At 34.5% G+C, this 12603-nt stretch overlaps 1 protein-coding gene across 1 annotated transcript in view; it reads left to right on the top strand.

Moving 5' to 3' along the window:
• Positions 1-3288: 3288 nt before the first annotated feature.
• The window catches only part of LOC110030333 (dihydrolipoyl dehydrogenase, mitochondrial-like), a gene marked incomplete at its 3' end in the record, with an annotated part of 11243 nt that continues 1928 nt past the window's right edge, over positions 3289-12603 (top strand). The window contains 1 exon segment of the mRNA XM_020733002.1: positions 3289-3821. Coding sequence (XP_020588661.1) covers positions 3561-3821 — 261 coding nt within the window.

The following is a 12603-nucleotide window of genomic DNA, read 5'->3' as shown; positions in this document are numbered from 1 at the left end:
TATATTATATTATATTATAATATTATTATTATTATTATAATTATCGTTCACGTATTCTTCACCGTATACGTCCTCGTGGCGGAGTGGATGTCCTTCTTGGCTAAAATCGACATTCCGGACACGTTGGAGCAGTCTGTTTCGTCATTCGGGGTCATCCGGACCATTTTTTTTTTACTATCGTGCCCAAAACAATAATTGGCACATTTTCACCCCGCCCGCGAAGTCGTAGCGAAGTGGACATCTCCCGTAAGTGAAATTGACGTTCCGGACACAGTGGCGAGGTTTGTTTCATCATTCGGGGTCATCTAGACAACTTCGCTGACGATCAGGTCAATTTGAGTCAATTTCGCGCGGGACGCGACACAAAATATTCGTTGTCCCGATCGGAGTCGTTAATCGTGCTAAACGCTGATCGTCCTTCGCCTAGGCAAAAGCCAAAGCCTAGCAGAATGATCTTGGCTACGTGCCTCTCAACACATGCCAAAAAGGTCTCGAGCGCGTGCCTGAACTATCAGATGTTACAGACGGACCGTAGACTATCGCGAGTCAAGTAGGTGGACACCCTACACTCGTGACATAAAAAATTGATGCCAACTGTACATATAATAAAAAAAAATTCAGTGAGAGTCCTCAATAAAAGTAATTTTATATTGCTAGCACTTTAACATTTACAAAATTGAAAGTGTTATTTGATGATGACATAAAATAAGTCAAATCAAACGTACTTTCAAATAATCAAATACAATTAAAAGATATGTGATTGAGGATGAACAATGCCTAATCCGAGCAATATCAAAAAAAAATTCTATTTGAGAAATATTGTGATTGAGGATGAACAATGCCTAATCCGAGCAATGTCAAAAAAAAATCTATTTGAGAAATATAACAACAACAACAACAACAAGTCTTTATCCCACTAAATGAGATCATCAACATGAATCCTATTTCTCCATTGCCTTCCATTGAGAAATAGCTAGACAGATTAACCAGTGAACCATTTTAGTTGTATAGAAGAATATCATGAAAATGATGTTAGATCAAATAATTTATAAAGGGATTTACATTTTTTTATTTATTTGCATTTCTAACACCAAAATTTTAATAATTACTTATAAATTTAATGGTAACAAGACGTAGCAATATTAAGGAGTTTCACCCATTAAACTTGCTTGCTTGTTAGGAGAAGAATTATCATTCAAATACTTATCCAAATAATTATAACCATTAGAGTCCACTCGGTTCAAACATTTATTACCTTCATTATTCTATTGACATTAACATCATTTTTTTTCTATTTATAAGAACGTTAATAGAATTGAATATAGATTTTGAAACTTAGAATGAATAATAATGATAAGAGAGGTAATATCGATGATATTAAAGTGTTGGCCACACCAAGGTAAACCATGAATGAGGATGATGCTTTAGCAAAAGGTCAAATAGGCATAAGAATCTCCATGGTTGCTTTTAGAAAGCATATACACAATATTAGTTATAAATTGCCTTCAATAATGTCTATGGAAGTAGCTTCTATAGCCCTCATTGGAGGAGAAGATGATGCTTTTAAGATGGTACTAATTGCACAATGCTCATAAGATAATAATACTCCAAAGGAGAAATGCGCAATAATTAATGTTTCTTTAAGCATTATCTTCCTTGGGGTTCGTAAGAGGGTTTATAGTGATAAACATTTTCTCGTAGTGTTTAAGCATAACAAAGAAATTCACTTAATGAGACATCTGAACAAATATAAGAAGACGAAAAAATATTTGAAGTCTTATTCATCATTAAAATAAATTTTCTTTAGCAAAAAGAATATTTTAATGTTGGCCACTAATCCAACCCTTAAGATTATACATAGTCTCAGGTTCGCGAGTTGGGCTTGAGTTTGATCTAAAATTGACCAAACCCGAAAATATTTTACCCAAACCTGACTCAAATATTAAATGTGATGGGAAGTTCAACCCGTACTCACTAAAATATTCAATTATGTCACAGGTCAATTTTGAGTGGCAGACAAACTACCCAAAAAATAAATGGGCTAAGAATCCCAACCCGAACCTGACCCAAAAATTACAATTAAATTTAACTATAATAGCAATAAAATGGGAATCAATTGATAACTCAGAGCATGCATATTTCATTAAATTACCAGAATGGTTTGATTATATAACTACTCAATTTCATAATGATTTCCATTTTCCTCAAATAGCCACATAATTGGGCTCAACATAAGTAAGTCAAGCGTGATCAAATTTCATAATGATTTCCATTTTCCTCAAATAGCCACGTAATTGGGCTCAACATAATTAAGTCAAGCGTGATAAGCTTGACTAACCTCAAATTAGATAGCATATTTGTGATAATCAATGTAAAATGAGATTGACAATGAATAGACTTGCAAGATCCATTACCTATATGACTATGATACCTTTAATTATCGCATGTCACGTATTTGCAAGATCCATTACCTATATGACTATGATACCTTTAATTATCGCATGTCACGTATCCATGTCATCTTGAATAAGTTGCTAACAAACGTTTGAATTTAAATTTAAAATATAATTTTGTACTTTTTAGTTATCATTTAAGTTTCTAACTTATGAGAGTGCCAACGTAGAATTTACATTCGTCATTATAAGCGGTAAGCTCAAAAATGATCAATAAAATCCACAATCAATGCAAATAAATCCTTTTTTTTTACTCCTTGCGAGCCTTATAACTATTTGTCTAATGGAGAGATCGATAATGGATTAATTAGTCTTGCTTAATTTTCAAGCCATCACTTTTCATCTTATTTCTCTGCCTCTTGAGTATCTTCCCCCAATTATGTAGTTTAATTCAAAGTATTAATCCCTTACATTTCACTACATGCTTGTACTTATGCTTATTCCTCATATGCCGCAAGATCAAGTGAGAATATGAGTTACTACCTTCATTTATACACATTATAGATGATCCCATTTTGATTTATTGTAAAAATAAGTCTCATAAATACTTTGATGTTTACATAAAATATATCTTAAAAATAAAAAAAATAGAAATAGAGAGAACAATTAATCATACAACAATCAAAATCCTCCTCTTCTTCATTGATCTTATGGTTTGATCTATAGTATTTTAAATAAAAAATCATTATTGTTGATAGATATTTACATACACATATTTTGACATAATATAAATAAAAAAAGAATATTTTCTAATAATTAAAAAATAAAAGTTATAACACTTTTACCAATCATGCTAAGGTACATAAGGCCTCCATCCTCCTAAGATTCATTGGTCCAAACCCATCCTCTTCAAGTCTACAACATCCCTTTGAATTCCCTAGTCCTCACCACAAATCTTAAAACACACACTATTTCTCTTAACATGCACTCCCTCATTGCCTTTTATTTTCAGCTTCCATGCCCTAAAAATCTCTTACAAGGGTGCATTTATCATTTCCCACAACCATCGGACGGTGGAGAGCGCTCCGTGGAAACTTGATAGCTTTCTTCCCACCCCTTTCGCCGGCATTCGTAACTCTAATTATTTTTTCGCAGAGAAGACGACGCATGGCAATGGGAAGCTTAGCCAGGCGGAGAGCCGGCAGCATCCTCTTCCGGCCGGCGGAGATCGGTCGATTTGCGGCGGGATGGAGAGGTTTTGCGGCGGCTGCGGGGGCGGATGAGAGCGACGTGGTGGTGAGCGGCGGCGGTCCGGGGGGATATGTGGCGGCGATCAAGGCTGCGCAGCTAGGGCTCAAGACTACGTGCATCGAGAAGAGGGGAACTCTCGGCGGGACCTGTCTTAATGTCGGCTGCATACCTTCGAAGGTAAGCGATTAATTTTTGTCTATTTTCTTTGTTTGAATTGCGAGTTAGGGTTTCTGGTGTTGTGCTATTTATGCGAGGTGCTGATTTGGTGATTGGAATGGATTTTTGTAACTCTCAGCAGAAATTGCATCAAATCGCTTTTAAATTGACTGAGATCTGCAAAATAACATTTGTATCTGCTTATGTTCAGAATTGGATTTGAGTGATATAAAATTTTAAATTTTTTTTAATGAGGTTAAGGGTTGTTTTCTAAAATGAATTTTCTTGGTAAAAATAACAAGAGGTTGCGGCCTTAGCTGCTTTAGTAAATCTCGTAAATGTCGATTTAAATGCGGATTTATGGCAAAGCTGAGAAGAAAACTATGAAGAAACCGGGTTTATGGAATCCAAGATATAAAAATGTCGTTTTTGTTGTCTGACAAAATTTAAGTTAAATCTTACTTGAATACGTTACCACGCAACCCCTAAAAAGTTGCATTTGTAGCATATATATTGAAAGAAATGAATAAGGAGTGCAGTTCCATTGTGGAGGCTCATGAATGAGGAGTGAGGGTGATGGTAATGAAGAAGGTGACACGGACCATTTGCGATCTTCTTACTGAATAGTCTTTGATAAATCTTGACCTTCACAATTAGCTGGTGATTGATTCTCTAAGTGATTGGTCATTGGGAGAAAAGGATTAAGGGTTTGCTATTGACAAGAAATGTCATTGGATTTGTGAAAGGTATAGAATGTGCTTTGTTTTATGGAAGAAGATTATAAAGTGGAGAGGGAGAAGTGTAATTCTTCCATTTGACTGCGCATATATTCTACTAAAGAAAATTAAGCCACTTGTATAGTGGATGATAAGAAATTTGAAGTACAAAAGTGTGAGGAAGGTTAACTTTTTCATAATCCTTACACTCTTTTAGTTTGAAGGTGATACGAAGAATTTCCATGCTTTGCAAGGCATCATGTAGTAAGGAGAATGCACCTTCTTCCTCTCTAATGACCACTTTTAGTTCTAGTGATTGAGCCTACTAATTAACTAATCAAGATAAGGTTTTGGATACAAACTTGAGATTTGATTACACTTGGTCCCATGTAAGCTATCTTAAAATCAAGCCAAACATATAATTAAGTAGGGTCATTTTATTCTTCCTCTATAATGACCACTTTTAGTTCTAGTGATTGAGGTTGACTACTTAATTAGCTATAAAAGTGGGATTTTTCGGTAAATCATTCTAGTTAGATCTAAGAATTTTGAACATATAAGCCTACTAATTAACTAATCAAGATAAGGTTTTGGATACAAACTTGAGATTTTATTACACTTGGTCCCATGGAAGCTACCTTAAAATCAAGCCAAACATATAATTAAGTAGGGTCATTTTATTCTTTGTTCTCAAACATACTAGTTGGTTATTTAAGAGGTGGGCTAAGAAGTTCACAAAATGCTTATCTGATTCTTGTTTATTAGCTTATTTATTTCTCATTTTTATGCTTTTAAGCTCAACATGTATGTAACCTATATATTGAAGTTGATTATGTTGATAAATAGATGAATGCAATGTACTCTCATTCAATGATGAAATCATTTATTATGTAATTTGATTTTTTTTTAATTAAATTTCAGAATCATAACATTGGAAAAAAAATACAAATGGATATATATGAATTATTTATGAATGATTATGCATATGAAATTATTTTAAATTCGGGCTTCTTTTGATTGGTTTTAATTCTTTCTAGCCTTCTTTTAGTGTAAATTTACATGGATGATGTTGAGGATGTAGATATCTGTTAGTCCCATAGCATAATATGTTTTGAATCAATATTGGTGTTAGAACTTTATATTGCATCATGATGCCTAGATGTATAGGATATAATAATTAGGACAAGCAATAAAATGAAAAAAAATATACAATTTAAATGAAACCAGCATATTCTTATGAGATTCAGAATTATATTCTTATTAAAGGGGGGAAATTGTTTTACAGGAATTTTATATTGGATCAATAATTTTGAAGAATTATTTGAAAGCTATAATATATTGATTTCCAAAGAGTTGAATTTGCTAAAATAAAACTAAAGAGACGTTCTTAATTCTTTTGGTAAGTTGTGCAATAAAATAAAATCTGTTTGGGTTGATATGAATAACTTTTATGATTTAGATTATATTTTGTTGATTTTGAAGATATCATTGTCAGATTGACCTTTCTCTTGCCAAAGATCCAATACATTATTAGTGGTTGCATAATATTATACTAGTCTTATTGTAACTACTGTACTTGCACTTGATATTATTAAAAATTCATCAATAGCATTTCCTCTAAAGCCTCAAGAGCACAAGAATCATTCATTATTGAATTTGATTTTATTGAAGAGGTTGTATTTTGTGAATATTTTTTAAATGTCATTATTGTAATATATACATCTAATTTTGCTTCATCTGAATTTCCGCTAACGTCTATGTTAGAATTTGTTCATGAACATACATCTAAAGTCAAGTAAGATTTAAAATTTGAATTTGAAATGGAAACTGTGATCATATCTGAACAGAAGTCTTAATTAGAATTTGAATGTGAATTTAATTGAATTTGAGCATGAGTTGATTTTTGAATCTTTATCTTTATTAAAATTCAAGCCTATCCATGAATGTGAACTTGAACCCAAAAAAAAAAAAATTATATTGAACTTTATTCACCAATCAAAGAATATGATGATATAACCATGATTTTGATACTCGAAAATGTTAATGATTTTGATTTCTTGATTTACAAACTTATAAAAATGACTTTAGGGAGAAAATAAAGTTGCACCAAGCTACCATTAAGACTCATTTATGATAAATACCTTCATGAAGGCTAATCTTTAAGCTACTTTGAATATTTTTCCTTAAAAAAATTGTCAATCTAGATGATAGAATGCCATATTTATATGATTAGCTTGTTTATCGATGAACATTTTATGGAACTTAGTTATATTAATTTGAAGTTTTATTCATATCTCATTTTTTAGAATTTGTTTGCCATTATTAAGAAGCACGCTATTATTTTAGCGATATCTTTATATGCATCATATGATATTGCTTCCTTTAATCATTTGTATGATTTGTATATGAACATTCATAAAAATAGTTTAATAAATGATGAAAATTATAAGTACGTCGAAACAAGAGATATGTGAAATTCAATCCAAGTGAAAAGAATAGGTCTCTTAAATCATATAGGCTTCTGTTAGATTGACGCCTACGACACTGTTCGCATCGTGCTCCACTGCATCAGCGTTGAGCCAACCAAAATAGTTTGAAGTCTTATGTTAGACGTAAGTCTAAAAGGACAATATAGTCATTTATTAGTTATGATTGTGGGATATAAATTGACTTACTTTATTTAGGGTTCAGTTGTGTGTGAATATTGTATGCAATCTTAGGGTTAAGGTTTGGGAGAGATCACCTATCTCTTGAATTGTAGGTATTTACCTTTCATGTATTCGGGATTGTGCCATTTTGATTTGGTATCGGCGGAATATAATCTATTATTTGTACCATAATATCTTGTGGAAACTTCTCTCGTTCCTATCAAATTGGCATCAGGTCATTTGAGGCCGCTGCTTCACTAGAAATCTGTCATTCGAGTTAGGAGATGCTGCTCCACCTCGTATCATTTTGAAATCATCACTGTCGTGTTTGTGATCGAACCTAACGATACAGTCACGATTTGAGCTAGTTGGGAAGTCAACTACAGGATCACGAGTTGCATTCATGATGGAGCCTCGCGATAAAGTCGTGATTCGAGCTAGCTTGGAAGCCAACAACGAGATCACCAAGTACAGGAGTTCTACCTTCGTGATCAGAAACTGTTCTAGGAGTAATGGCAGTCAGAAAAGTAGATATACTTGAGGAGAAATTAGAACGAGAGGTGAGCCAAATAAAATATAGAATGAAGAAACATTTTTTTGTCTATGGAGGAGCGGTTCTCGTCCATAGATGGGAGATTCACGGCACCAAAAGAAATGAGGAAGAATATCATAGAGTTTTACACAAACTCGCTGCCACCTACCACATATTATGCAACGACATCTGGAGCGGATGCAAGCGACAATAATCAAAAGGATTTGTGTGACGTCAGGGCAACGTTTTTGCTTTAGGCAAATCTGGAGCTGCAAGATCGAGCAAAGAAATCGGGAGTGGATTCGAGTGGGAACAAATGGAGGGAATCATGTGACATCTGGAGGTTTGGAATGAGAGTGTAGGAGGAACCGGACTTCATGTAATTTGGGGTTGGAGAATATTGATTCGAAGGATTTCAGACTGGAACACGAAACCACGATGTGTGAAACTCCAGTCGAGGGTTGCATCCAACTGCGTGCCTTTTACTGCAGCAACTTTTTGAGCAGAAGGCAATTTAGAAGCTTATAAGTACGATTGAGTCAGACTTATGGAAGAAGGGAAATCAATATGAGTCAAGAAAAGAAACCTAATCTCCGCTTCATGAGTGGAATGAACTTTGGTCAAGGAAATTGAGGAGGAGACTCGCGCATAAGGAAGTTGAAGATACCGATCTTCTATGATTATGTTTATCAGATGAATAAATATTTTTATGTTAATGGGCGGACGGAGGAAGAAAAAATGATGGCAATGGATCTGTTTTTGGAAGGAAAGGTTCTAGTGTGGTATCAATGTAGAGAACAATTACAATTAATCAGAACATGGAAAGAATTCGACTAATTATTGGAGTGTTTCAAAACCACACGAGAAGGGGGTTTACATGAATAGTTTTTTGCACTAGTCCAGGAAGGGTTCGTCGTGGATTATAGACAAAAGTTTGAGATGATATCCGACCATTTAAAGGGGATATCAAAAATAGTATTGGAAGGAAACTTCATGAAGGTGTTGAAACAAGTAATTTGAGTAGCACTTAGTCTGCTTAGACAGTGAGAACTGAGGGAAACTATGGAATTAGTGCAATTGATTGAAAAAAAATGCAATGGAACATGTTATTAGGAGCAACACAAGTGGAGCGCCACACCGAAATGCTACAACCACGACGATACCAAATACTCAAACAGTGAGATTCCAGAGGGGGAGGCTCCACAAGACAAGAATAATGGGTCATGGCCTAGGGCAACATTGAAACGCCTGACAAAAACAGAGATTTAGGAGAAGCGAGCTAAGGGTTATGTTTTCGGTGTGACTAGAAGTTTGCCCCAGGATACCGTTGCAAGGATCGAACCTTATAAGTTCTCACAGTCTATGACAATAAGGAAACAAGGGATGAAAAAACAGATAAGGTTGTGGTGGAGAAGAAACATCCTCAGGTGGATATTGTAGAAGTCTCATTAAACTTAGTGGTGGGGTTATCACCGAACCACACTACGAAACTTCATGGACAGATCAAAGTGCAAGACGTAGTGATGTTGGTAGATAGTCAGGCCACCCACAAGTTCTTCTCTACTCAAGTAGTGAAACAATTGGGGCTTCAGATGATTGACACAAGAAGTTTTGGAATCATGATGGGGACATGACAGGTGGAGAAGAACATGAGTGTTTACAAATGGGTGATTTTAACACTACAATGTATTCAGGTGATGAAGAATTTTTCCCCATTGGATTTAAGGAGCACAAACATGATATTAGGTTTGAAATAGTTGCAATCCTTAGGAGAGACTAAGTTGAATTGGAAACTCCTAACAATGGAGTTTCAAGAGACAGATAAAATGATGGTACTTCGCAGTGATGCTAGCTTGTGCAAGATCTTTGTGACACCCAAGACCATGGTTAGGGCAATATAGAATGCAGGTTTGGGATTCTTGATCAAGTTGTATAGCATGAAAAAGACAATAGGGAATTGACGAGATTATAGCACCGATCCAATAACTCTTACAATAATTTGCAGAAGTTTTTCAGTTGTCAAGCAAATTGCCGCCTCAGAGGGAACACAAGCATGTAGCAACACTAAGATCGAGTGTTTCTCCCATCAATGTGTGCCCATATCGCTACCCCCGAGTGCTAAAGGACGAGATCGAGAAATTGATATGAAAGATGTTGGAGATCGGGATCATATAGCTTGGTTTGAGCCCCTTTTCTAGCCCAATTTTGCTATTGGATGGGAGTTGGCGTTTTTGTGTGGATTATCAGATCGTGATAAGGGAACAATGTCTGACAAATTTCCCATCCAGATGATTGATGAGTTATCAGATGAGTTTTTTGGGGTTGCGGTATTTTCCATGGTTGATTTGAAGTAAGGATACCATCTGATTCAGATGTGGTAAACGAATATACATAATACAACATTTCGAACTCTTGAGGGCCATTACGAAATTTGGGTTATGTCATTCGGGCTCACCAACTCATTGGCTACATTTCACCCTTTGTTCCTCCGGAAGTTTGTGTTGGTGCTCCTTGACGATATCTTAATGTGCAACCGTTCCTTGGCAAACCACATTGACCATTTGAGAAATTTGTTGATGGCACTCGAGGTGTCAGCAATTCCATCGAAGGTGGCAACTATGTTGGATTTGTCACTACCTAAAATATTGAAGCGGTTGAGAGAACTTTTGGGACTTACAGGATACCACCAAAAGTTCGTGAAAGTTTACAGTTTGATTACATCGTCGTTGACAGAGCAATTGAAAAGTGGGGGGAAACTGCTTTTGAGAAGTTAAATAAGGCAATGGCGAGCCCACCAGCACCTGTGGTACTTAATTTCAGTGAACTATTCATTATAGAGAAGGATGGCTCAATCTATGAGTTAGTCACAGTCCTCATGCAGCGTCAACGACCCATTGCTTATTTCAATTTAAGTGTTGATGGCGAGAGCCAGACTCAAGTTAGTTTATGAGTAGGAACCATATGACTTGATCGAACAATATTTTTCTCTCATTGACCATGATAATGTATTTTTTCGAGTGGGGAATAATATTAGACTTGCGCCTACAACACCATCCGCCGCATTCTCAAATGAGTCGATGTCGAGCCTGCTAAATAAGTTGAAATTCTTGTGTTAGGAATAAAACTAAAGGGCAATTTAGTCATTTGTTAGTTATTATTATGGAGTATAAACAAGACTTAATATGTTTAGAGTTAGGTTATGTGCGGGTTATGTTTGGGAGAGATCGCTTACCTCTTGAACTATTGGTGTTATCTCGTGATTTTGTCCTTTTTATTTGTTACCGGCGGAACATAATCTACAATTTCTACCCTAATTCTTACGGAAACTTGTCTCATTCCTATCAACTTCTTACAGAAACATTTAAGAAATTAATTGCTACAAAGTTAGGACCATTTAAAACCCTACAAAGTATTGGATGAATGCTTATAACTTGAACCTTAAAAAAAAAAAACTGGCATTAGTCTAATTTTGAATGTTATTGATATAACTTTATATCATGAATATGAACCAATCCGTTAGTTTTTTCTCTTTTTTTTTTCATTTTCATTTGGAATTCACATCCAATGTATCATTTATGTGATCTCAAGCTTTTAACCAGTCATATATTTGAATCTGTTATTGGAAAAGAAATTATATTCATTCTTAATGGGTGGATGCCAAATATACTTTAGAAGGGATAATTACATACAAACCACCCAAACATTGATATCTGGGTGATTGTTTTGAACTACTGAACCAATGTATGCACGAGTGTCACAATCAAATTATTAAGAATTTAATAAAAAAAATGAAACATATGAGTCGGGTTTTACAATCAATCTCAATATTTGAGTGAGAATTTGGAAAATGGATGAAGAGGGTGGTTGATTTGTAAATAGCAAGCTCCCCATTTTATTTACATCAATCCTACTTGTAAGTATAAAGTTTCGGTTGCCACAATCCCCCATATCATTGAGTCATTTTAAATTATAGCTTAAGCTTGATGGAAAAATAAATAAAGTTGATTAGAAAAATATTATTATAATGGCAATTTTCCTTGTTTTTTTTTTCATTTATTATTATTGTGGGTATAAATAGACTTAGGGTTAAGTTTATGCAGGAGATTCGGTTGAGAGGCTTAAGTTTTAGGGTTTTGAGAGAAATTTACTAGATCTTGAATTATAGGAATTGGGCTTGGCTTGTTTCTTACAAGCTAATGATTTGTTTTGCATGTTTAATGTTGGCAACTTTATCTTTGTTTTCTAACTTTGTGTGATAATTCATGCGTGCATCTAACATTAATATGTTTGAAGACTTATATACATATCATTCAATCCTTGTGTATTTACATATCTAACACACATATCTAACACCCAAACTTCAATCTTTACGTACATGACGCATTGCTTTTGCATGGAGAGGCATATTTTATTTTTTTAAAAGTTAAAATTGCGATGTTTTTGATATGATACGAAAGACTCGGGTGGTGTAAATGTAAAATGTAAAATTTACGTGTTAGTGTTAGATATGTCAATACATAAGAACTGGGTGGTATCCATGTCGCTGACCTAATATGCTTCATTGCATTCATTTCAAAGTTTGAGAAAATTGATCTCACTTTTTGCTATTATTCCAAATTATTTCACTTTTAGAAATATTCTGATATTTTTTTATATGATGTTAAATATTTAAGTGGAATACATGTAAATATGAACGTTCGGGTGTTAGATATGATAAATACATTAGAATTTTGGGGTATGAATGTAAAATATTTACATACATGCTCATAATTCTAATGTATTTACATATCTAGACCCCAAACTTCAATATTTACTCTTATAACTAGGGGTGTAAATGAACCGAACACGAACGAATAGAGCTTGTGTTCATGTTTGGTTCGTTTGAAATTTAGTTTGTTTGAAATAAG

This window comes from Phalaenopsis equestris, unplaced genomic scaffold (assembly GCF_001263595.1).
Source record: "Phalaenopsis equestris unplaced genomic scaffold, ASM126359v1 Scaffold000702, whole genome shotgun sequence".
In the NCBI taxonomy this organism is placed as follows: Eukaryota; Viridiplantae; Streptophyta; class Magnoliopsida; order Asparagales; family Orchidaceae; genus Phalaenopsis; species Phalaenopsis equestris.
Note: the sequence above shows the minus strand (reverse complement) of the source record. Positions and strands in the feature narration are given on the sequence as shown.